Source organism: Crocodylus porosus, unplaced genomic scaffold, assembly GCF_001723895.1.
Source record: "Crocodylus porosus isolate Cpor-Errol unplaced genomic scaffold, CroPor_comp1, whole genome shotgun sequence".
NCBI classification, from domain to species: Eukaryota; Metazoa; Chordata; order Crocodylia; family Crocodylidae; genus Crocodylus; species Crocodylus porosus.
The window spans coordinates 7682213-7709642 of record NW_017728912.1 but is presented as its reverse complement, the minus strand read 5'-3'; the positions used below and the strand labels follow the sequence as shown (position 1 = coordinate 7709642).

General features: G+C 42.3%; 1 protein-coding gene across 2 annotated transcripts; it reads right to left on the bottom strand.

The window, feature by feature from the left end:
- Positions 1–1062: 1062 nt before the first annotated feature.
- Positions 1063–25500, bottom strand: SPRY1 (sprouty RTK signaling antagonist 1). 2 transcript variants are annotated; one of them, XM_019534021.1, is made up of 2 exons: positions 25329–25500; positions 1063–3311 (listed from the first exon to the last, which is right to left on the bottom strand). In XM_019534021.1, the coding sequence occupies exons 1-2, from the start codon at positions 25394–25396 to the stop codon at positions 2294–2296; spliced, it is 1086 nt and encodes a 361-aa protein (XP_019389566.1). In that variant the 5' UTR covers positions 25397–25500; the 3' UTR covers positions 1063–2293. The 2 variants fall into 2 exon arrangements, with proteins under 2 accessions (XP_019389566.1, XP_019389567.1); XM_019534022.1 differs by lacking the exon at positions 25329–25500 and adding an exon at positions 6916–7098.
- Positions 25501–27430: the final 1930 nt, after the last annotated feature.

Here is a 27430-nt window from a genome sequence, read left to right as displayed (position 1 = left end):
AAAGCTTTACCCAGTTTTCAACTACAGATGTAACATCTACATTTTAAAGATGTTATACCTTTTTCACACAAACTTCTTTTTATAATGCGGGCCCAAATACCACCATCACCGCATACTACACTAGTTCTGATGCACTTAATGATAAGATCCCAGACTAGTCAAATATTCTATATATTAAGATATTGAATTAATTATGAAGCCATGCAGTGACAAAATTTGAGAACCTATTTACCATTTTTGGTGAATTCTTCAGAATTGTAATTTACCACTTCATTTTTCATGTGTTTTCTCCAGACCTCCTTATTAAGATCACAGCTTAAAATATGAAGTCAATACACTGTTATTTGGAAGATTCTGATGTTAGACAGCTTGGGACCAAACTAATGGAAGCTGGAGACTCTCCCATTCACCCTAATGTACAAAGTGTATTCATTTAAATGTGAACATATTCAACCAATTACTGTTACACAGATCACTTTCAGGAGAGTTTAAAGTGAGAAGGAACAGATTAGTTCAGCTGAGGATGGGAAATAAATATTCTTAAAGACAAAAAAAGGACTTCCCAAGCAACTGGTCATCAACAACTTGAGAAAGTTGTTGTTATACCTTTGCCTCTTGCTTTTTATTTAGATTTGAGCTTAACATTCATCATTCTGTTGCTGTACACTATAAGAAACCAACAAATGCTCTTTTAAAAAGTGGGGGAAAGGTTAATTTGGTATTGTTTAGGCAAAAAAAACACCTCTTATTCTCTTCCACAACAGGTTTTTTAAATATGTTGTTAATAAATTGGGCCTAAACCCTGTTGGTATTTTCAAGCAAAATGCATACATTCAATTTTATTAAATAACTCAAAGCAAAACTCATTTGATAAAGAGTTTTCAACCTCAATATTAGGTAAATAAAAAGTAGAGCACATGTTAGTGGTTGTACAGCACTGATATGAAGCAATTCAACCACCTCACAGGGCATAAAGAGAATAAAAATAACAAAGCACGTAGTAATATGGATATGGAACTCATAATACAACCTACATGTATATCAAAATGAAGAACTCAAGAGACACTTTCATTAATTAATATATTTTCTGCATTATAGTTAACATATGTACTTTCTTCGTGTCACCCTTATTTTCGTTAAGTATTGATATTTTGTTATATTCAGACATGAGTACATTTTCAAAGTCTTTTGCAATAAATATCATAAAATAATAGAGATTCACATAATAAATATTCTTTACAATAAAAAAAGTTTTAACAGACTTTTGTCTTAAAAATAGTCAGGATTCAACTTTGTGTTTTATACATAAAATATACAAAAAGGACCACAATTTGTGGCTAAGGCAATAAAACACAGAACAGAGTAAAGTTATGAAGCACAGATCAGAGCTAGGTGCACTAAACCAAGGAAGTAACAGAAATCATAATGATCCAAGAACATTTAGGCAATTTAATTCAATGACACCTGAAGACTGCTTGGATACACAAAACTCCTCCAACTTCAGTATCAACATGATCTTGATGGACTGCACAAACATGAGAAAAGGGCTGGAGTGGCTGGTGTCCTTCACAGATTTGAAAGCAAGAGAAAAAAGTGAAAAGTTGCAGCCATGTCTCCAATGTGAAGATCTACACAGTGAAGCAAAACAGCTGAAGCAATACTGAAGGGGGGGGAGGAAAAAAGCACAAGCCAGGCAAGTCTCTGGATTGAGACAACTCCAGGAAGGGTCAGGAATAGAGGGAAGAGCAGCTTATTTGATCAATGGTTTTTAAAAAAAAAAAAAAAAATTCAATCCAGCCCTATATTTTCTAAGGTTCCAACCCCTTCAGGACTATTTTTTAAACTGTTTCATAATCCAGCTCAGTCATGGAATAATGTTGGACTTGTTCCTCCGAAGCAAAAAACAAACAAAAACAAAAACAAAACAACCACAGTTGAGGAAAACAAAAAGGACATCTTTGGGAAGTTTTCTGTAGAGCAAGAGGCTGCAAAAAAAGCCCATTAGCCCTCCTTGTCTCTTTAATGAGCGGATTATACTAACAAGCCTAAAAGGTCCTGCTAAGCTGAGGACTTAGGTGTAAATATATAGTCCATGCTTACCAAAGATTGAAAATGACTAAGTAAAATATACCACACTTGTCTGAGTCAAAGAAGGGATATGGAGGGTGCAAAGAAAAGGACTTGTATGAAAAGTGGGTAAAGGAAGGAAAGTTAAAGGATTAACAAAGAGCAAAATCAGCCACAACCTGAAAGCAAAAGTCTGAGGAAGTCAAATCAAATCTCCCTCCAAAAATCATGAAGGCTTGCCCTGACCCCGAGAGGGGCAGCTCTCCAGTTTACAATAGACAGTGTTGGAGTTCTTACATCGGCAACCTGGACGATTGATCCGGTCATAACACCCTCGGCACAGTTTTAGGCATCCCTTTGCAGGAGGGTAGCACAGCAAGCAAGGCAAAAACAAGGACATTGCTCCCATGCACAGGTACCTGGAACAGCAATGTGACTGGGAACAAGAGCAGGGATTATCCGCGTATGAGTCCCCTTCATCATCATTGGAACAGTGGTAGAAAATCCCTTTGATCAGGCACATGCAGGTGCTGTACTCCACCATGCTCTCAGCAGAGCACAAGCACTGCCTGTTGCAGGCCAAGCAAGATGGTAAGGCCCTTGGGGCTGTGCATTCACCACATTTGCACTTCCCACACTGTTCGCAGATAAACTTGTGTTGTGTCAAGTCCTCTTTCAAGGGACCCTTCAGATCATCTACAATCAAAGATGACTGCTTGGGCTGTGTCCGAATGGTCCTTTCAGATCTGTGGCCGGAACCTGGCCTGGATGGGGGTGATCTTCCCAACAGTCCCTGCTCTGAAGAAGCGCTACTGTTGCTTCCAGAACTAGCTGCACTCCCAGTGCTAGTTGATCTGCTCAGCACAGGAGCCCTGACATTATGTTGATGTGCCACATGTCCTACATGATTGGGCCTGGGTTCATAATTATTATTCACATTAATTGGTACGATTTCATGAGTCCTTTCATGCTTTTCTTGTCTTGGTGCTGTCCGTGGACCAGACTTCTTCACCACAGATGGACCTTCAGTGTATTCATTGCTGCCCCTAATAACTTTGATTTGATCCAGTGACAAGATAGCTGTTGGCTGAGTTTCTCTTTCATAGTCCAGCCTTTGCCTGCTGTCCAGGGAAGGCTGCTGAATCACAACTAATGAACCGCCACTGCCATGTTGACTTTGGGGCTCCATCTGTAGAGATCTCCACTTCTGGCATTCAATGGAAACGTGGCATGCATCTGAAATCCTAAGTTGGAGGTGGGGGGGAGATAAGGGGTGGGGAGAAGGAAGAGAGATCAGAGGTGAAAATGGAATAAATCACAGGAAGTTTTTTCAAAGTAAAAATGTCATGGCAAGCCACAAATTGCCCTAACCACCTGGTAATGATCTCTTTCAGCAGGGGGGATTACAGTGATGCTGACTGAGGGCCTGGCCAAAGTCCAGTTGTGGGGGAAGAGACTGGGCATGGCATCATAGAGGAAGAATGTAAGAGGAGACCCCCAAACCACTTAAAATGAGAGATTTTGCCATTAAAAACAAATAAAAGGAAGTATTAACCTGTATGCTTATTTGGCAAACTATGGGAAATAAATACTTCTCACTTGTTACTGAATATAACGTCTAATCAGGAACAGCAATGCCGAACACTACAAACCAAGTTCGATACATGAATGAACAGTATCAGATTTATATTCTGCATAGCAAAATCTGTTCAAGCTTTTCCTTCATTTCTATCAGGCTTGGCTTGCTGTCTCAAAAGATTAAGTGAAATTTGCATTCCACTCCCTATCCTTGTTTTAAGCTTGTAATCTATCTTTAAAATGAAACACACACATCCAAAAGCCCCAAACAATACTATGAAAAAATGTCTAATTCTGAAGCCCTTTTTCTAATAGAAAAATCACTGCTTGAGAATCTAAGTTTTTATTAAAATAAGGCATCAGATATAAATAACAGCATCTTATACAACAGATCTTTTAAGTGGTCTGATACCACAGGATAGGGTGTATAGGTGGAAAAGAAAAGTAAAATAAACCAAGAGCACAAGTTTCTGACATTTATGAATTCTCATGCATCTTCTCTGGAAACAAATGACTAGAAAAAAAAAAAATCCCTTCTTACAAAATACTCTAGGGAAAAAAAATTATTGAACAGTTCCTAACGCATTACATTTGTTTCGTATGTTCTTGTCCCAAGATATTGACAGAAGGATTATAATGTAGATTTGGAAAACTCTGCATAGTGTTAATTCTGTACCTGTATGAAATGTGTTGGTTGGGGGGCTAGTGATATAAAGCTGTGACAAGCTTGTTGGTTGGGGGGGGGGGGATTATTTATACAACATTAGTAATTACATAAGTGTCCTGGGAAAACAAACATTTACTTTCCTGTACTAACAGCTAGAGAAGATTGACTCTCTACCCTCCTCCCCAGCAAAAACTGCATACTCTTGTGTTTCTCATTTTTTCAGACAAGTGCCAGACTGGAACACGCTCTAAATCAGCTTATCCAATAAACGTAAAGAAAGTAAATTTGTCTTGCATATCCAAAGCGTATTTGCTGCAAGCTGTTCCAATTCAAGAAAGAATAAGGATGGAGGTTATGAAGGCACCCAGAAGAAGAGCAACGGTGGTTAAAATTCTGCTTAGAAATGTAGTTTCAACTGGCAGAAGTGAGATACATCACCCCCCTCCACACACACACACTGGAAAGCACGCGAGGGTACTAGATACTGATCTCCGGTCTGCACTGGCACACAGAAAGCATTAAGCCATCTAGAGGCCAAAGGTCCCCTTTTACACTCAGTATCACCTGTGCCAGAATTGGGGTTTGGAGATTAAAAAGCTGACCTTAGTCACTCTGTATTCACCCTACATAACAACCTCTCCTTTTCACATGGTTGAATAGGAGCACACAAATCCTAGGTCTGAATGAACATGGAAGGAGAAAGATTTATGGCTAGAGACCAGGCACTGGATTCTGAAGAGAACAAAATATAATGATGCTGTAAAAAAAAAAAAAAAAGTGCGTCTTAAGCACTATGCATTATTTTTGGAAAATATGCCAGGTTAATAATGCAAAATGCAGTCTTAATAACTGCTCACATAAATGACAGAAAGGGGGAAACAACTTGGAGGGCTGCCCGCTGCAATACCCCTTTTGAAGGACCACCCCCACCCCTGCAAATACCATCTGAAATTACTTTCCTCCCCACCCAAAGGTAAAGCAAACAAAAACGAGCCACCTGAAGGGTGAGTGCATGCTATGAACTGCTGTGGCTTTTAGCACAGCCGTCAATGCCCCATTACAGGTCACTGTTTGCTAGGCTGGCCATCATAGAGGACATTCCGGTTTTCTGCTGCTCTGTCCTCTCTTGATATGAAACCCAATGCCTTTATGTCCTCTATTTTTCTCTTCAAGAGAATTATTAACCTGGCATGTTTTCCAAAGATAACAGTGCTTGAGATGCACTTTTTTTTTTCCTTCCTCTCTTCAAGAGAAAAATAGAGGACATAAAGGCGTTCGGTTTCGTATCAGCAGAGGACAACCGGACCATCCTCTACAATGCCCACCCTATTATTTGCTCCAGAGCACCCCATGGCTAAGCTCCCCCCGCCCTTACCCCTCCATGCCCTGCTAATCCCCTCCAGAGTACAAGGAGGGTTTGGCAGTCCTATGCCCAGTTTAGATGACAGGCCGGTTTGGAGAGGGCTGGTCCTGCCTCAGGCTGTGGGGTTGAACTAGACACCCTGTGGAGGTCCGTGTCAAACTCTCGGAAGTGTCGAGACTTGGGTGATGCCCCAGGAAGGCGGGTGGCGGGAGGCAGCAGAGAGCTGACCAGAGAGCAGCAGCTGGCGGTTCTGCGCCCTCTGCCATGTGAGCTGAGCCCGCCACCAATGCAGACTTGAGGGGGGGGGGAAGTTATGAATGAAAACAAGGGCTGTTTCCCCCCCTTACCCTTTTGCAGGAGGAGGGGAAAGAGGCCGAGCGAGGTTCCTATTACCTCAGGAGGGCGGACTTTCCAGCATTTAAAGCAGCAGCTCCCTCCCCGGCCCTCCCCTCCCTCCAGCACAGCTCCTCAAGGCTTGGGCGTGCTCCTCCGTGCGCGCCGGGGATTTCCCCCCCCACCCCTCCGCCCCTCGCGTGCTTTCCAGGGGAGGAAAAGAGGGGGAATCTCGCTCCTCATCTCCCCGGCCCGGGGAGGGAGGGGAGCTTTCCACCTGCCCCACATCCCCTCTTCTGAGGCTGGGGGGTGTGAGGGGCTGCAACTGGCGCCCAAATGCACCCCCCCCACACACACACACACACGCAGAGGGACACGCCTCATGCAGCTAAGGGAGGCAAAGCGGAGCAGCTGCCGCCCCCACCCCCGGGGCACCTGCAGCCCGGCGCGGGGCGCGGAGCAGCCTCCCCGGGGCCGAGCCAGCCCGCGCACGGCGGCTCCCGCCGAGGGGCAGCGCGGAGCCCGTCCGGGCCACGGCCATGTGCTCCGGCGCTGCGGTTGACAGGCGCAGGGGGCAGCGCCCGGCTCTCGCAGGGGAGCGGGCGGGCGCCGAGCGAGGGCTGAGCGCGGCAGGTATGCCGTGCCCCGCTGCCGCCGACCTGTCGCGGGCTCGCACGCAGCGCGGAGCTCGCAAACAGAAGCACGTTTAAAAACAACCCCCACAACACCCCCCTCGCCAAAGGCCTGTCGCCCGCGGGGCCCGCCCAGCAGCACTGCCAGCCGGGGCCCCCGCGCGCTGCCCGGTGCAGAGCCCCGCGACGCGCGCCCCGCCGGGCAGCACCTGATCCTGCGCCCGCTCTCCGGCGCCTGCGAGAGCCGCGGACGAGGCGCCCGGCAGCGCGCTTACCTAACGCAAAGATGGCAAGCTGCTGCCCAAGGCACATTGGAGGCAAACGGCGGCTAATTCCAAGCCAAGCAGCGTGGCCGGGCAGCGGCTCGCGGGCGTCGGGCTGCTATCGCCGGGGGAGCCGCGGGGCGCTTGAGCCGTGCTGATCCCGAGTGATTGCGGCTCGGCACCGCAGCATTTCAGCGCGGAGCCCCCGCCCCGCCTCCGCGGCCCGCCCCCTCTGATGTCAATGTGTCACTCAGGAAGCGCGCTTCAAATCCTGGCGTGGACTCCTCGACGTCAGCACGGCCCGCGAGCGACGGCCCGGCTGCCCCGGCCGGGGGCGGCGAGCAGGGGGAGCCGAGCCCGCCCACACCCCCGTCTTATGCTTTGAGAGCAAGAAAAGTTAGGCCCCGGACCTGCCCCCACTTCGGCACCTGCCTGTGAATGGTGCCACGGGCACACAAGGTTCTCTGGGCAAATCCCAGCTCTTCTGGGAGGGCAACTCAAATGGTTGGAAAAAAATTCTTCGTGGCAGAATTTTTCCAACTAGTCCAGCTGGACTAAGAAGAGAGATTCACCCAAAGAGCCTGGTCTGCCCATGTCCTTAGACCAACGCCGCTACACCCAGGCGCATGGTGCAGTTCATGAACGCCGCGTGCCCCCGGAGGCTGCGGGGCAGGCACGGCAAGCTCCTTGTAGGCTGTGCCGGCGCTGTGGGTGGCGAGAGTGTGGCAGCCACAAGCGGGGAGCTCCCACAGGTGGCCACAGCACTGTTGGCAGCGGGGGGTGGTGGTGAGCACCAACCAATTGGCAGCAGCCCGTGGCAATCACGGACTGCCCACCACCCCAACACTGTCAGCGGCGGGGAAGGGGGTGGCAAGCGGCAACCATCCGCAGGCACCGCTGGCAGTGTTGGCAGTGCCTTTTCACAGGGGTGCACCACCATGCTGAGGGTGCACATGCACCCCCTATGCATTGCCAATGGTGCCATTGAACTCATGAGCTGTAGACACACCAGTGTGATTTACACCCCTGTACAGGCAGTTTTGGACTGAAGACGTTTTGAGTTACAATGGACAACACTTACGATGTTTATAAACTGACACCACGTTTCAACTTTCTGATATCAGTTTTGACTTTCCAATGCTTGATCTGACGCCAGCAAACAAGTTCGCTGCATCACTCATCTCCCTGGAGAACATCTGTCCAAACTTCCTTGGACACTTTCTTTAATAAGCAGACAAGACTCCAGAAAGACCTGCAGCCAGGACTCCTGAGAAGGCTCCAGCCAAGAACCCTTCAAAAAGTCCAACTAAGAGCCCTTCAAAATGTCCAGCAAGAATACCTCAAAGAAATCCTTCCAAATCAGTATGATCACTATTTACAATCTAAATACATTAATGTAGCTATACTACTCATCTATAATTGACTGAGTACAAAATTCTAGGTTATTTTTGGAGAAAATAGGGTCTAGGGCCTTGGTTCAGGAACCAAGCCCCCAATTATAACATTGTTCCTATGGGAAAATCAGTTCTGAGTGGCAAAGTTTCGAATTAAGATGTGGTTTTCAGGAACCAATTGTGTCGTAAGTCTGAGGACTACTCCTCACTTTCAGAGAAGCCCCTTTACCTTGGAAAGGAGCGACTTGTACAAGGATAAGGCTGTGCATTATGTGATCACTACAATTACCCCAGAGTACAGTCAAATCACTCTGGAATAAACGTGATGCCTGTCCACGCTCAAAAAACCGAGGCTGAATCAGGTCAGTCTTCACAGGTTAGTCTAAGCTGTGTAAATTGAACCAATATGCAGGTGAACAGACACACTTCTATTTCCAGAAATACAGCCACATGCCTGTAGTGACCCAAGCCAAAGCTGGCAAGATGCTAGAGCACACCTCCCTGCTTGGCTGGAGCAGACAGGTTGGGCCAAGGCCAGCCTGCCTGCCCTGAGATGGGGGGAAGGGCTGCAGAGGGAAGTACAAAGCATCCTGGGATGCTGGGGGACTGTGAGCTAACTTGAATCTGGAGTAGATCTGGGACAGAAGTTCAATAAAGCAATTTAACCTAAATCAGTTAAATCTGACACTCTATCAATGCAGATTTATCTTAAAGTGGTTTCAGTCATTTTGAAAGCAGTGTATGTGTACTGAACTTTGGTTGTGTTATAGATTTGAACCAGTTTCCAATCATTTATACCAGCTTCATGTAATTTCTGTCCCTAGCCGTTATTAGGATGACTGATCTTTAAAGGTAAACGTGGCTGCAGAATTAAGGCCACAGCCTCGTAATGCTGTCAGACATGTACCTGTTTTTGGCAAAAAACCTGATCACCTGTCATCATGCCTTTCCCTCTGCCCCCCAAAAAATGTTCTCTGGAAAAATTAGTGCCCGCAAACCTGTCAACTTCTCTCATCTCATCGTTACGTCTCCTCTTCCACCTAGAATGAGTTACTTTGTAAGGTACTACCCTGCCCTGCCTTCCACAGCAGCATGGAAAACCTAACTCAGTCTGCAGTTAATAGCCTCCCTTCATTCAAACTGGACTTGAAGTTCCACTTTTACCATGACAGGAACAAGAAACTGGGTGTCTGACAGTAACAAGATGCAGCTATAACAGATAGACTATATAACATAACAAACGACGAAATCTTATTATCAAACATTCCATCGCCGTGATGTAGCCAATGACTATGCTAATTACTTTACTTGTATGTTTTAACCCTTCACCTTACCTTTTTTTTATGCCAGTTTCATCTTTTTAGGCACTCAAGGTTGTTCCACCTGGATAGACCTCAGGGCCCATACAAAACCCCAGTTGAAATCCATAGTCTTAGCATAGGGGAAATGGTTGGACTCACACAGTTTTCAGGATCAGGTGCTTAGCCAGCTGGACTATTCAGATGAATGAAATTAATGACATGCTTAAGTAGTTGCAGAATCTGAATGCGAGTTCTTTGAAGCAGAGATTGCGTCTTCTTTAATGTTGGCATGGTACCCAGCACATTGTTGGCAATTCTTAATTATTAATATTTTGAAAGTCTGATTTTACCTATCTTAAAGCCAGATTCCAAAACATGTTGATCATCTACAACTTGCAATGAAGAAAATAAGAATTAAGGGCATTAGACAGCGATCAGGACTGTGAAAAATACAAATGATACCACATGTTTAAGTTTGACAAAATAATCCAAATTAACTAATGGTCTAAAATATATGGATTATTTAAAGGCACACAGTTAGAAGGCTATGTGTATTACTAAGCCAGTAATACACATAGTAGGACTTAAAAAAAGATGAAGGGTCTTGTCCCTGTTTTGTTTTCCATTTGACAAGTGTGATTTGAAACAAAAATTTCAAAAAATGCCTCTCTGCACCAACATCATTCTTAGCTTTCATGAACTACTGCTCAGAGAGTAAGTTTGCTATTGCTGTTGAACCAGCAGAGGGAGCACAAAATATTGGGTTTTCATAAGTCCTACAAAAATTATTGGTATTCTTCATTTGTTTCAGTTTCTGGGCTATGTCTAAATTGACAAACTAGAGGAAACTAAGAAATGTGATCATTTACCTAAATGACTTCAGATTTGCTATAAGCTGAAAAAGTGACATAAAACACAATTTAAACAACCTAAGAATACTTTGTATTCAGGAGTTGGGTTTGTCATTGACTTCTGCAGAAGTAGGATCTTACTGTTCCATAACATGTACTTGTGATTAGAAATTGATACCAAGGATAGTAATTTTATTAATAAAATATTATTCCTATATTGAACAGTGAAATAGTTGACAAAGTTGTCTTCATCTGGTGTTAGAGTAACATATCACTAGGTCAAAAAGGCAGTTCAAAACTCAACTATTGTATCAGGCTGTCTGCAAATTCAGGCAGATACCACTGCATTCATTATAGCTGGTTCACACTGTTTGAATGTTCTCCAAAATCATAAATGTTAAAACTAAATGGTAGCAAATAAACTGGGAGCTCAGAAAAGGTGCTGTTATGCTTCACCACAGCGGATTAGACTTTTGGATCAACCGAGAAATGCACTGCACTAGGAAAAGATGAACACTGAATTGTCCCTGATAGTCATAGTTCAGTTCCTGGTTCCTGCTTTAATTTGGGGATGGTAGATGTGAAAGTATCTGCAGTGGCCCATGTCATGAGGCACAGATTATTTTTCCCTTTGTGCTGACGTAGAAATGCTAGCCAAAAGATTATAGAAGAGTGCACAGCCCTGCACTGTGACTTGTGGTATGGGTCAAGGGATACAATGCACTGTCACAATCATGATCTTGCCCTTATCTACTGTAAGTGAGCAGGATTTTAGTTTTACATCACATCAGAGAGATGGCACTTCCCACTGTGCAGTGCTTCATAGTCTTATGCCAAGGGATGGTTCAGAAATGACTCAATGGGAAGAGTATCAGCTACTGAATCACCAACATTTCCTACTGGACATCTGTTCCACTCAGGTACTAAATGGCTTGATGTGGCTTAGTTAATGAACACACTGGAAAACATCTCATTGCCTGATACAACTTTAGGCATAACTGGTAAAAAAGAGTTTACACATGTAATATATTATATTTCCTTTGGTGACTCCTTTTCCCCAGCGATGGATATCTCTAGCCAACACTAAACTGAAGAAAATCATCAGAGAAAGAGAAGGTGGGAGAACCATTACAACAAAGTTATTAACAGGTCCACACAACTGTAAGTATTTCCTTAACCTACACAGAACTTTAAAGCATAGTCTTAAAAACATTTTTTTCAAGCATAATATCATTACTTTTCAAATTTAACACCTCAATATGTCTGTTTTCTCACCTGTACAATGAATGGATGGAATCACTGTTCCCACCTTGTGTGCAAATATTTCCCTATGTGAGCATGTTTGCAGGATCAGGGCCCTTGAGAGGTTTTGGTGACAGGTGAAGGGGTAGAAACTACCTGTTACGTGCTGGTTTGAGACTGGTGTCACGGATTTTCTAAACTAACACAGAGACCCGCTATGTACATATTGTTATAATATTATTTACACATACATCAACAGCAAAGGCAAAGCAACCCAGACATTTTCATAGTCAACGTAATTCTGTATTGGCTGGTGTGGCTAATGCTGGTAGTGGACAAGATCAAATAACGCTGTTGTGCAGAGATGGTGTAAAAAAAAAATCATAATACAAACACCAGGAAGACACCGCCTTAAAGTCATTTTAGTGTAAGTGAGAGAAAGTAAAGGATGATCTGAGGTGGAGTTTCCAGTTTCTACACTTTTAGGTAGGCAAGCTGACCTTTATCTGAGATCAAAGGGACAGGTAGCTGGGGATTTCTTCAGCTGCTGTTCAAAGCTCATTCTTGAAACTCTGTGAAGAAATGCAGCTGCGAACAGCACAGCTCCTTGCTGCAGGGGCTGGGGCAGTGGGTAAAAACACATAGGAAATTCTCAGTCAGTACGTAATCTTGACTTTTCCTTTCAGAAGATAAAATCAGTTTCTCTGGAAGGCAGAAGAAATTGCAAGACACAGCAAACCAGCACACCTCTGAGAAGTGAAATCAAAATATGAAGCAATCTGGCACAGTGAAGTATAGATCTTAAGTCAATCTTTTCCCAAGTGCAGCAGCATTTAAGAGTTATGGCTTTGGTCCAGGCCATAGGTGGATCTAGGATTTTGAAAAGGGGGGTGCAGATAGTGTGGTGCATCATAACATATAACACAACGCATATTTTATCATGTTAAAAAGAAACTAGATACTTTAGTAATAAGCTAGTGGCCTAGGACTATGTCACTTGTTTTATGATTGGAGCAAAAACAAATATAAATGTACTGGAATGTGCATTCATTTGCTATATAATATATTATGTATAAAATAAAACAAACTAGGCAAAATAATCAAAATATGCTTTTTCATTAGTTCTGCCGTCATTAGAATTAAATGGATGTGTCTTTTTCAGATTCATAAAGCAAAATAAAGTCTGTTCTTCTTGAGCATCTTGCCAGAGCATCCAGTGCTTTACTGAACATTATTTCCACACCTGACTTAATGTTTTTAGCTAGAGCCAAAAGACAGTCTGCAGGGCCATGAAATAGGAGCTACATTACCAGGAGCAGCTAGCAGACAGTAGAAATTCTGAAGAAAGGCTGTCTGATTAGCTGAACATCAAGACCATTAAAAAGGAGAGAGGATCATTCCCAACCCTCATTGAGAAGGTCATTGTGGAATGAAGACCTTAGAAAGAATCAGGTAGATTATAGTGAGCCACGAAGCCAACCGACTCCCTCACTGCTGCCTGAATAGAAATGCTGCTGCCACTGCCTGGCAGCTGGTTTTAAACTTTGGGTGGACCAGAAATCAAAAGGGGGTCCAATTGCATCACTGCATGCCCCCCAGATTTTCCCCTTGCCCAGGCTCACCTTGAATAAAAATCCAAAGGAGAAAATACAGAACAAGATTTATTTTTACTTCAGGCTGTTGCTCCTTGCTTCACTTCATCTTATCTTTGGATGGTCAGCCCCAGCTCTCCCATTAGATACAGATACTGAATTTTGTTTTCAGATTTGCTATTTATATTTGGTATTTTCAACTCACTAACAATTCAATTTTCTACAAAGGTTTCAGATCTGTAAGACGTGTCAGGTCAGATTTACGTAGCTTTGTAACATTCACAGATCAGTTTATGAGAGATACCAATATATTGATAAGAAGCAGCTTTTGCAGTATAGCTGCACCTGCATTAAGAATGCTTTGCTCCTATAATGCTCCTATGCCAGGACAATGCTCCCAGAGTAGACATGGACCCATTCTGTTGTCCAAGGTGTGTGAAATGCCAACATTGAACAAAACACATCAAGAGTTGAATGAATAACATTTTAGAAGGTTTGTAGCTTTAATAGTCCAAGCAATTGTCAGTGTCATTGTTAAGAGTTCTTAACATTTATTCTATTTAATTTAGAGTGTCCCTGAAATGTGTCTCAGTTTTCTATTTGAAAAAAAAAAATCTTACATGAAGAGGAAATGTAAGGATTGCATTATTTTAAAGGTCTTTGAAATTAAAAAAGGATTTTATGGTGTTAAATATTACAAATTGAAAAAGAGCTAGGGAGTACAAGTAGAAGGACAAATTAAAGGAAAGCCACATAAGATAAATTGATTGGCTTAGTAACAGAATAATTACTTGATTGCTTCTTATTCTGTGACCTGTTCTCTGATTCAGTGCTTTTCCCCCCAAGAAGTGGGGGGAACCAAGTAGCAGGTTCAATAAGTGAAGGCAACTGACTAAGAAACATCTAGCTCCCAGAGGTTTTCCTTAAGAGAAAGGAAAGCTGTATATCTGAGCCGTTTTAACACAAAATCCCATTTCTATGACAGAGAACACTATGTGAGATTATGCACTGTGGGGGAGTTCCTGTTTCCTTTCCCAGAAGCAATCCTTTATCACTGACCATTTCTTTGGCAGTTTTAAAATTTCTAGACCTTATATCCTAAGCCCTGGCATCCTATCCCAAAATTTCATCAGCTGCTTTGGCTGCATTTTTTAATATGTGGTGGAATAGAAGAATGTATAACAGTAAACCCAAATAATGGACTGATTCAGTGAATGGATAGGGTTGTATACATCCCTACGCTTGCAACTAGCAATCAGGGCACTTAAAGTAAATACGCCTGCCTTTCATTTTGAATTGCTTTATTCTCTAGCAGAGTTAGGTAACAAATGACTAGAGCTGCAGAAACTCTCGTAGCGAGGTTAAGCACTGTAATATTAGCTGTATAAGCATGTGCTGAGAGCTGGGTGAAAGGAGATGGCTGTTTTAATTATAGCTGATAAAAACTAGCCAGAGGAAATCCACCATGACTGAATAATAGCATGTCACTTCAAAAACAACCAAGGAACAAACTTTTCCCATTTCTGTTTAAGAAGCAGCCACTCCCTGGGTGTGGACTGATTTATCAAAGGAAGTGGGAAAGCTCTGTGCTAATTTAAATAGATTGCTTTGTGTATATTTTTATTGTCAGTTCACTTGTGAAGACTGGGTATTAGGAATTCATCTAACCTGGCTGGCACACATGAAACTGTTTACTGACCTTAATAATGTGTCTTGCAACTTTAGGAATGCCCACCATTCATCAGGTGGTGTAATCTGTCACTGTCAGATCAATGAGGTCTCAGGCCCAGCGTTTCTAATTTGATTTGAAAAAATACATGGAAACCCGAGACTGCTTTTAGCAAGAATGACAAGTCTGGTCTAATGAATACAATCTCTTTTGTTGTTCTCAAGAATAGCATGTCAATAACTAAGACCTTAGGTTCCGTTACTGTCTTTACAGCAGTAACAGCTACTGTAGAGAAGATAAGACTGATGTCCATGTCACAGATGAAACAAATTCTCAGTTGTGATTTACTTATGTTGGAAAGGTGTATTAGTGAATGCCTTATGTATGCCCTTGGATTTCTGGATGTAGAGCAAGGACAAAGTTTCACCCCTTAAGAGGGCTTAATCCTTGTTTATGAAACTTGGACCAAAGGATGATTTTATATTGGACTCAGTGAGTAATATTACAGGTAAAGTAATGTCAACTGATAGAGCTCAGATGTTTGAAGAAAAGGCTTGAGTAGATCACTTCTATGGTTCAAATCCTAAAGTAAATATGTGTTTGTTACTAATTTTCTTGGGATCACGAAAATGTACGTGTCAGGACACATTATACAGCAGAGAAGTGAGTATCATTTGCTGTCAGGTTGCCCCCTATGACCAATAAGCGTTTACTGGATACTTACCTGTTCTAATTCTGACCCTTTTGGCTGAAGCTAGGTATGTAAGACCAGAACCCCTCTGGCTGCACTCCTATTAAAGTGCCCAGCAACAGTTTGCTGTGTCCTCATGTGGGAAGATTTTATGCCCTTTGCTATTAAGCCATGTTTTCTTAAGTCTGTCTCTTGTGCCTTAATCCTCTTAAATATTTTATTTTGCATTTTGGCTTTGGAAGTATTAAGTGTTGAAATATTGCTTACCTGTTTGATGTGGTTTGGTGCTCTTTACTTTCAGTAACACCACACCAGTATGCTAGTCACATCTTGAAATGGTGCTCTTTGTTAAAACAGTAACCCTCTGACAAAAAATAAGATACTAAGGAAATAATCCTGTTTCCACTGAAGTTGAGAGGAAAACTTCCACTGCCTTCAGTGGGTGATGGATTGAGATCTTGTGATGGTCTTGACCATATCCAGAATAATGCTTGCAACTTGGTTTCCTTGGAAGCATTAAAGCCAGCAAATTCCTGAAATCTTGAATACAATTTCAGGATTATACTGAGATTATCTGTGTATCTGTATTATTTATGAGGATGGTACTGTACCTTTGCTTATAGTTGTTTTCATATATTTACAGAAGCATAACATGGGCTAAAAAAAAAGCATCTGTAGGAGTAGAAAATAAATAGAATATACATACAGTTTGGTGATTAAAAGCCTAATCCAAAGACCACCGAGGTTTGTGGGAGTTTTAGATGCTGGATAAGGCATTTTGTTTTGTATTTTCATCTCTTACTATGTGTGTTTGTTTTTCTTTCAGTAAATGCTTTAACATGTAAACCTAATGGAAGAGGGAGAGTAGAGCTGAATACAATCTACATTGTTTGATGTTTGCTGACATATAAAACTGTTGGACTTCTTTACACCAGGCTACATGCATAGATTTTGCTGCCTGAATGAATTCAGTGTCTGTACTCATTTCCTAGCTTGCCTATTTATTTTAAAAAGTCAGTTTTATAGTCGTCTTTGAACAGAAGATGAGAACCTAACCAGAAAGCTCTTCCTTAGCTTGTATATGACTATACTCAGTTACTACTCAATTCTAAGACAAGTTTTTCCTCTATTCAACATGGGGAAAACAAAGCTTCATCTTAGAATTGAGTATCAAGTAAAAATGCAGTACCTGCCACCAGAAGAGGCAGCAGGAATCCACTCAAAGAGACATGGAGCAGTGAGGGACCTGGCACATCGCCTGCCTCCCCATGGCCTACCCACCTGCCACATTCCTTACTGCAATGGTTGAGTGGCAGGGAGAAGCATTTAAAGTGACTATGTATGAAAAATTATAAAAAATTTATAATTTTCCATGTATAGAATCTAACTGGAGGGTCATCTTAAATTCAATGCCTCTTTTATTTATGTGTTTTTATCTTAAAATATGTTAACATGTTTTCCATCATTATAAGATCTTTTTAATTCCATATTAGAGAGTAACTATTAAGGTTGATAGGCCTAAACATTGATATGTTTCTCATGAAGTTTTATCAAGCCTTAGTTTTAGTTCTACTTCTTTTTCCAATTGCAGCTGCCAGAAAAAAGCAGCAGTATGTTATCTACTACATGCTGAGTATGAATCTCAAGTATATTTTCTGTATACTATAAGTCCTTATACACATCAGGATTGTTCAACTGGTGGCCTGCTGACCACATCTAACCCATGAGGGGTTAAAGTGTGGCCCACAGGCTCTTGCCTTGCAGCCACTCCTCCCAGCAGTCCTGCTTCCGTGGCAGTGGCTGGAGTCTTCAGGGCAGGGCAGCATGGCTGGAGGTAGCCTAGTAAGCTGACAGGGGAGGAGGATTGGGGTGCTTGTACAACAGTGCTGGCAGGGATGGGAAGAAGGAGGGGATTTGCCAGTCTGGCAGCAACAGCAGAACAAAACATATTTTGGGAGTGGAGGGGAATTGTACTGGGATCTGGGAGCCTACACAGTCTGCAGCTGCCAAGGTGTCTGACCTGGGGGCCCACGACTGGTTGCATGCAGTCCCTGGCTGCTTTGCAGTTGGACAGGTCTGTGCTGTGCACACCCCTCATTATTCAGAGTCTCATAATGAGGCAACAAGTCTTGTGCTGCTAATTAACTGGTGACAACAGCCACTGGTGTGAAAGACAGAAAGCATTCTGAAAACACAACTTTTGGTTCTGTTAGGTTTTTTTTGGTAACCATTTAAACATGATCATTATTTCTTTTCAGTTTGCCCCAGGAGAAAGTTACGAATCACTTACTGACTCTGGATGAAAGAATAACAGTTTAAGATCTTGTTTTCTAAGGTATGAGCATCTCTGAATGAAATTCACCTTAAATGAAGAGTTGGGTATTCAGTTCCTCTTAAAATCAGGCCCTTCTTGTTGAATGTTTCTGAGGCAGCAATGGCCCATCTTGAAGAAAGCTTAAATTATATATTCTCTGAACATACTTAGAGAGTTCTGAATAGCACAAGAATAGCCTCCCTAGCACTTGTTGCCTAGCCATATTAAATTATTATCACAATTCACTTAGCAGTAGTGGCTATACCAGTGGCACTCAACCTTCAAACTCTGCAGACTGGATAAGTGGTGTTGGGTTAGGCTGCGGATTGGATCCAGTACAGAGTCAGTGCATGAAGTTGGTCTATGGGTGTGATCCAACCATGTGTCCATCCCATCCTGTGCACTGGATCCAGCTGTAGAATGACACCACACACCCATGCAATCCTGCCTGCTGAATCTGGCTCCAGAATGACCCCACATGCCAGCACAATCTCAAGGCCATGTCATTTGGTCTACACAGCACCCCGCTGGTTTGGAAATTTGGCAGCAGGGGAGTAGCAATTAATGCTGTCGTTATTTCCCACTGCCAATTTCTGGCCCATAAAGAGCCCCATGGGCCAGATGACATGGCTGTATGAGCTGGATCTGGCCCACAGGCCAGAGGTTGAGCACCAGTAAGCTATGTTAGAAGTTCAAGAGAATTTTAGGCTGAAAGAGTTGAAAAAAGTGAGCTTTTTCAAGGAAATGAAAGAAATATGGAGCTGCATAAAAAAGGGAACCCTGTGCCACTGGGAATACCTAAGAATGAAAACAGAAGCTAAGTGCATTGACAGGCCATTGAGAGTGGTATAAGGAATAGTAGTTGATGAACTCTTAAACCAGTTTTGTACCAATACACACTGCAAGTTGACAAATATGACAAAATATTTCTCGTGTGCGATGAATTAGAAAGGAATTCACAACAGTAGAGAATTTCTGCCTAGTGAATTTTTTTTAAAAGGCACAAGGTATAAGAAATGAATTATGCAAGAAAGACCACACTTGTGCACATTGTACAGATAGCAGTACCTTTGCACAGTATAGTCAGCTACAAGCCTGCACACCTATGAGTAATGGCCTCTAAAGGATGTTTAAGCTTCCAGACCAGAGTCAGAAGTCCTTTCCCAATGCTAAAGAATACAGTGATACCCAAAGTGCATCTCACTTCTATAAAAGATAAAGGCACAAACTCCAATTCTGTTTCCCCTGATATGTTAAGGTACTGCTGAATTGTGACAAAATAGAATATATTGTCAGAAAATGTCCCAAAAGGAAGACTCTCCCAACATGTTTCAGTAGATCAAATGATAGAATTTCCCAAGTGTATGGCCATTGTCATGGATTATATTCTTGTTGGTAGGAGCACTGTTGATGAGGATCTTGAAAGTGAAGTTGGAGAACTGCAGAGCTGTACTACAGAATTTGTGATCCTAAGCAAAAGAAGGAAGGAAATCAGAATAAAAATGCCAGACTTCAGAAAAACAAACTTTAACAAACTCACAGAACTGGCAGAAAGGAGCTGATGGGAGGCAAGCCTAAGGAGTCCAGGAGAACTAGCTGTATGTTAAAGAGACATAATTAAGAGCACAAGATCATGCTATCTCCATGTAAAGCAAGGATAAGGTAGCGGGAGACCAAACTGGCTAAACAGCAAGCTTATCAATAACTTGAAACTTTAAAGGAATCTTACAAAAAGTGGAAACTTGGCCATATTACTGATGATACGAGGATAAGTGTATAGTGTGGCTCTGGAGGGAGAAAATCCGGGAGGCTAGGACATAAGATACAAATTGAGATACAACTAGAAAGAGACAAAAAAGGCAACACAAAAGTATTTTATATTTACATTAGGACTAAGAGGAAGCCCAAAAAAAGTATTGGTCCCTTTTCAGAACAGAATGGGGAAATTAACCACAGATGATGTGGAGAATGCTACTGCCTCTTTTTTTGTAACAATAGTTTACTGTTGACCCATATTCAGCTTGCAATCCACTATAATCCTTAGATCCTTTTCTGCAGAGCTGCAGCCTGGCTAATTTTTCCTCAGTTTATATTTGTGCATTTGACCATTCCAAAAAAAGCCAGTAGCATACTGGAATATATCAATAGGAGTGTTGTGTGCAAATCACAGGAAGTGATTCTTCCAATCTATTCAGCACTGATGAAACCTCACCTGGAGTGTTGCATCCTGTTTTGGGCACCGCACTTCGAGAAAGATGTGGACAAATTGAAAGGAGTCCAACAAAGAACAACAAAATGATTAGAAGTTTAGAAAACATGACAGAAAAGGAAATGCTGGAAGAAATAAGATTATTTTGTCTGGAGAAGACATTGCAGGGGGAGGGTTTGAGAACTGCATTCAAATCCAAAAAAGGTTGTTAAAAAGAGGGAAGTAACCGACTCTTCTCTGTCCACTGGGAACTGGAGAAGCAGTAATGGTCTCAATTGCAATGATGGAAACTGTTTGGCTATTAGGAAGAACTTTTCAACTGTTAGGGTGGATAAGCATTGGAACGGGGAGTTTAAAAGTGCTGCTAGACACATGCTTGGCTGAGCTGGTTTACACAGGAAGGATCCTGCCTTGAGAGCAGGGGTTGCGGACCAGATTGTTAGCCACAGGCTGGAACCTCCCCTGGCCTCGCTAATGGTGGCACATGCTCATTTGGTCTGTAAGACAGAAAGTGCCAGAGGCTGTGAACCTTTGAGCCAACATGAGATAATGACCCAGTTTTAGTCCCCAGCTTGTTCTATGTTATGTAGCAGTTTGGGCTTGAAAATGCCAGTGAGGTGACAGCTACCTTTTCTGAGCTGAGCAGTGGTTTGATTGGTATGGCTGATGATTGACAGCACCTCTGTGAGGATGACTGGTCCCAAAGTAGGACTGACAGAGGTGGTGTGACTGAAGGTTATTAAAAGGGAACAGATCTGGAGGGTCTGTGTCTGCTGCAGAATGAATGTGTTCCTTGCGTGTAGGTGCTGGTGAGTGCGATGCTGTGGCTGGAGGGCCTGGGAGACCAAAGGCCAGCGTGGTCCAGCACGTGATTGCACCTCATATGTTTGGTGAGAGAGTGGCAGAAGATTGTTGGCTGGTTGATCCAGCATGACTCTGAGGAGGGAGTCTGTGGGCACGTCTACACGAGACGCTTACTGTGCATTAGCCTAATATCACTGTGCACTAGCTTGGCAGCTAAAAACCATGCTAATATGCTACTGTGCAGTGTTATTAGGCTTATGAGCAGTAAGCTTCACAAAATAACTGTGCGCTGGGCCTGCTGCACAGTAAGTCTAGTTACTTCTCATTCAGTTAGTATGTCATTAAGGACATACTAAACTAAATGTGCAGTATCTAGGGTTCATTTATGAATGTGTAGACACACCCTGTATGTATGTAGGTGTGTGTCCAAGGCTGGAGGGCCTGGGAGGCCAGTAGTCCAAGGACACAGCATGAATGACAACCCCATGGGGGTGAGTGAGGGCCTGGGAGGCCAAACTCTTCTCCGTGTGCTTGAGGTTGTGTATGTAGGGTGTGGGTCCAGAGGACCGATATCCCGGTGGTGTTGTGGTGGTTGGAGGAGCAGCCAGGGCTGGGTGGATTTGTGTGTAAGTGATGCTGCTGCAGCGAGCGCTGGCTGCCTGTGAGAGACTGCTGATGCTCCCTAGTGCCCTCCTTTATTATTTATATTGGATCACTATTGCTCTTTATCGTGTTGTGGTTGCTGAATACAGTTGTTGTTACCCCTTCTTTGTATGCCTGTCAGTTGATTGCTAATTAATTATATTTTGCTAACTAGAGACAGGCTGCAGGCTTAGTTAGTCAGAGGTGAGGCCCCACCCCTTTCACAGCAGGGGCCTTGCTAGGGTTAGTGACCTGATTTTCTTAATTAAGGATTTTCCCATTCAACAAGATCATCTCCTGTGATGTCTTCCAGATGTATTTTTCTATGATTCCATCTTTCTGAGGAAGATGCTATTCTCTTAGACCAGGGTTGTCCAAATGGTGGCCCATGGGCCACATCTGACCTCTGAAGGGTTAATATGTGGTTTGTGGACTCCCTCTCAGTTCGAGTGGCTTACACTGCTCATGCAGCAGCAGTGGAGGAGCCTGGGGATTCACCCATGAGGTGGTAGCAGCGGGGGGGCTTGCACGGCTGGTGGGCTGTGCACAGTGGGGGACCTGTGAGCTCACAAAGCGTGTGGCTCCTGCAGCATGCAGCCAGCAGGGTATGAGGCCTGGGACCCATATCCAGTGCAGCAAGCAAGCCGTGGATGCACTTGAAGTTAGACAACCCTGTCTTAGTGCTTTGATAATCTGAAGTCAGGCCAGTAATTTCCAGGACCTAGTCTACTGGATCACAAGGCAAATTTCCTGCATCACTTTGGAAAGAATTGCCACCCATGGTTTCAGCTACAGTTTCTGATGAAAAGTTATGATGGAAATACCATGTACTAAATGCAAGCAGCTAGAAAAGGGAATGCTTGAGGTGATGGAGGATAGATGAAAAAGATCTTCTGGAGGCACAGTTGCAATGGAGATGAATGGTTTGGAAAGTGTCAACAGAATATTACTTAAAGATGTAGGTAAGCAATATAAAATTGCATGAAAGAACTAAGTTTGTAAGGTCAGAGAGTGTCATGAAGTGTGAAAAAAGAGGAGGTGGAAGTAAAGTGGCACAAAGGAAAGACAGAGAAAGTTAAGACATTTTTTGGATAATGACAAAAGGCTGCAATAGTGTCACCAATTCATAGGAGCTAAATTATTAGAGAACGCTCAAAGGCTTCCACTATTTCACAGGGAAATTACAGCTCTGACCAGACTGGCAAGAATCTTTTATACAAATCAAACTAAAAACCAAGATAGATAATAAATATTGTTGAAATCTCCCCCAGGACAAAATACTTTTAAAAAAAGAATAATCTTTAGCGAGCACTCAGAAAAGTGCATTATTTTGCATTGTTGAATTAGATAACATAGCAGTGGCAGCACTCAAAAGTGCCCTCCAAAAACACAAGGCAACGTAGATGAAAGCTGTTCCAAACAAATTTTAGGAAAGGAACTCAGACTGGAAATCAAATTTAGGGATAAGGACACATTACTAATATGTACATTCAAGTCCAGCTATTACATTTATTGTAAATGATAACGGATGTTCGCAGGGTGATGGACATGCTCTGCGGTATGCAGAGCCAAGTGCTTTAATTAATTAGCAAGCTGTGGTAATTAAAAGCACCTGCATGATATGTGTATCAGCTGTACACCATGTCCCTGCACTGAGAAAATGGCAGCTTTGAACTAAAGCACATCGAACATATTTTATTTCAAAGTGTGCCGCTGCCATTTTCTCAGCGTGGAGACGTGTTGCACTACTGATACATGTGACACAGAAGGCTGCTGGAGCGCATCAATTTCTGGGCTCCAGCAGACTTGATTAAATGAGTCTGCTCAATTGAGTCTGCTCTGATGTGATTGCCAGCTCAGCCGAGTCTGCTCCCCACGTGTGCAAGTGCCCATAGTTTCTAAAGTAGATAATCTAAGAAACAGATATTTTCAAGTAAACGATATGGTCACAGTGCACAAACTAATTGGTGCCTATCACAATTCCAAGGCTAATGATGTATCATCATTGTAACATTAGAAGGTTTTTTGCTTTTCCATCAATCCATCTTCTACTACTGCTCCAAAATCAGTTCATTGTTGAGTAATTAAGTCACAGGGATGTAGGTTTGTTGGTACATTTAGGCTTAAAATCTTAATAAGAAACTAAGGACTCACTTTATTGTACATCTATAGATCAAAACCATCTTACCTACACCACCACAATATTAGATTTCAAATGAAAATCAAAATGAGAAAAGGCAGACATTAAAATACAGGTACCCAGAAAAAGTATAAGCAGAACTGGACTTTCATTCTCTAGCTGAGGGGTTTCAAAGGGAGGTGAAAGTGCAGGCTTAAAGCAGTGATTCTCAACCAGAGTGCCACAACACTTTGGGGTGCTTTGAGACCTTTGAAAGGGTAGCCCCTGGATGCCACATAATATTAGCATAGTTAGGGCTGCAAACATGATTCACAAGATAAAATCAGAGATTTCAGATAGAAATTCATAGTTGTGCTCGTTTTGAGTTCTTTGCAACAGAAAACCTAATTTATTATTGTTCTGAAGTTAAAAAACAATCCAAAAACTGAGCTGACATTTTACATGGAGTGTCTCAAGTCTAAAAAGGATGATAACCACTGCTATAGAGCAACCTTTTTGGATCATGCCTCTTTAGGCCCTGGGTCAAAGCCCATTGACACTACTGGAAACTCCTACACACTATATAGGGCATTGGGTCAGATCTCTAGTGCAGAGATCTCATTAACAGTCAAGTCCTGACCAGGTGGGCTTACTGATATACATGATGAATTTCAAAGTTAAAATTCCAGATTGCAATTATTTGATAAGAAATAACTCTTGAAGGATAGAAATCAGACAAAACAAACCTTGATACCTTGTGGGCCTTTGTATCTAGTCCACGTTAAATATTTTACAATCAGTCAGATCCTGACCTTAACTCAATCAATGGCAACTGACCTCCATGAGAGTTGCATCATGCCCTGTGTTACTGCTTAAAAGGAGAACCAGGGTTTGTTTTCATTAATCAGGCCTCCATGATGCCTCAGGGGTATATCTTTATTGAGTGAGGGATCAAAATCTGATAAAGCATGCAGGTCAAATCCTGAAACCTCCAACATCACAGATCTCTCAGTGTAGAAATCAGAGTTGTGCCTTTCTAAGTACTTCAAGTTTTGATCATAACTTTTCAATTTAACTATATTTATTTTAAATAATTCAGTATCTATAAAATGTGTGCAAAAACAGAGCAATCCATACCATTAATATCTGATGCAACTTATTTGACTTAGGCAGGAATATTTTAAGAGCTTATGTCATATTTTGCAGATGAAGAATGAATATTTCTTGTATGTTCAGTGCCTTCCCATCAGCTGTCTAAATACCACACTTAAATTATTTTGCCTAACATATTCTCAAAGCTGAGAGGATAGGTATATGTATCGCATGTAAAAAAAGGGGGCAGAAACAGATGCTATAAAAAGTAGCATTGTGGAAAACCATATGCTAGGTTCTATGTTAACAGCAGTAACGCAAATAGCCATAACTATAAGCAATTGAGCAAACATAAATTGATAGGTACTGTACCTGTGAATTACAGAGCCGTAAACAGAGCTCAAGCGATTTTGCAACAGTAAATCACCACAGTAATCAGGAGAGAGAAACCGGTGTGGGGGGGGGGGTTTAATATCGTAATATCTTAAGAAAACTGATTACTTACCAAATTAATGCATTTGGAAGTCTTTCAAATGGCCACTTGATTCCAGAAGTGATGTGACACTGTACCATGCAGTCTACTGCCTGAGAATGAGGTGCGACATATTGCCAACATAAAAGAGTTATTTTCTTGACTGACCTGACAAGGTACAAGCCTCTGTATTACTATTTTTTTAATGTTCCCTCATAGGTAGTCTCTAGTCAAACTAAATTTTGCTCCAGTTCTTTCTCAGTGTTTCCCCACCCAACTTTATACAAATTCTTATAAAGGTTATGTACAGACTTGTACAAAATTGAGACTGACAGTGGCCCTTGGAGAATTTCCCAGAGCAAGTTTAGCAGAGATTATATAACAAGGTAAGTCTGTGTTCCTTTTTACATGCATAGAGTTTATTACACTACTTGTTTATTCCTTCTAACCTAACCTCCAGCCACCTTCCTAAGTAACTCTCCTGCCCAAATAACTCAATGACAAATTACATTTTTAAGAGATTAAAGACAAAATGATATTGCTGGAAGCACTGTGTTCTCACACCTAGCACTCTATAGGACAAGGATGTCAACATATTTAAATCAAGCCTCTGCAAAACATAATGACCATTGATTTCCTTTCACATGCACTATAAAGGAGTAAAAAGTATCTGGATGTGCTAACCCAAAATGAAAACATATTTCTATATATTTTCTCTAGCAAACATGGTAGCAACATCAAGGCTCTACATTTTTACTCTGCTTTTCAACTAGAGATCTTGAGTTACCATATAAAGCGAGGGGAAAACTGAGTCTCTGAGAGGTAAAGTAACTTTATCAAGGAGATAAGGAGTCACTAATAGTCCAGAAGCAGCCCAGATTTCCTCACTCTCAACCCTGTTCCTACTGTGTAGCAGGATATGGCAGTTCTGTACTGAAGGCAAAATAGCTTAGAAGAAATTGATGTCATCTTGTTCTTTCAGAGCAATCTCATCTGGAAGGGAAGGAAACATGCCCATACGTCACTATTTTGTTTTTAGCCAATGATTTTAAAATCACGAGTAATTATGTTAGAAAATGTTTCCAGTAGCTTACAGTGCCAATGGGAACCCTAATTTCAACTATTTTCTTTATATGTGGATACATCTGAACATGCGTGAAAAAATCAGGTGGTTGAGAAAAGCTGACTCTAAAGCAACTCAAGGCAGACAGAAATGATGTTCACATAAAGCAGAAAACCCTTTGAGGAACTTGTCAAGGGCCCTACCTGTGACCAATAGCAGATTGTTACGATGGAAATGCCTTGCTGCACCTGAACACGCACTTTTTTTTATAGTGGTAAAAAAACACATTTGGCCTCAGCCTTATTAAGAGACTTTACTCACTCATCTCAGATGAGACCTCAGCTGCAATGAGCCAGACTTTCATCTCCAGACTGAATTATTGCATTGCATTTCTAAAGGGGCTGAGTACAATTGCTACAAAAAGCCTGGAGTTAAGGCAGTTCATAAACTGTCTCGCATTCCAAAAGCCAACCTGGTGCATCATACTCATGCTTTGAACTCTGAGCAGAGTTTGAAATCTGGTCACCCTGATCTGCAGGGTATTTAGTAGACCTGGACCTAGAGACTTTAGGTGTCACCTTATGTTCTGAGGGCACATACAAGTGGCACATTTAGATCAACCTAAACCAAGGCTAGTTCAGTCTAAGTGCCTGACCTTGACTGAGTTATTTTAGCTCCCCCACCAAGCAACCCACCCTACAGCTTCCCCAGTCCTGCCAACCTTCCCCTTGATACCCCCCATCTCTCTCCCACACGCCAAATTACTTATACCCATTGTCCTGTGCTGTTCCCAGAAGCAGCAAATGCCTGCATGCGCCACCCCCAGTCTACATTTAGGCAGCTTAAAATAAGTGACATGAACATAAATCAGATGCAGCAAACAGTAGTACTCACCCTATGATTCCTCCAAATGCAAACTATGCAGGGATGATGCAATGAAATAGGCATTAGAAAGATACTGTTCTGAACAGTAGGACCCCGAAAGATCAGATTGAACCTCCTATTGACAGGTATCATGCTTTCTGAGGTATAAAGCAAAACCTTCTCCAAACTCCTCTTACCACTGGTGATG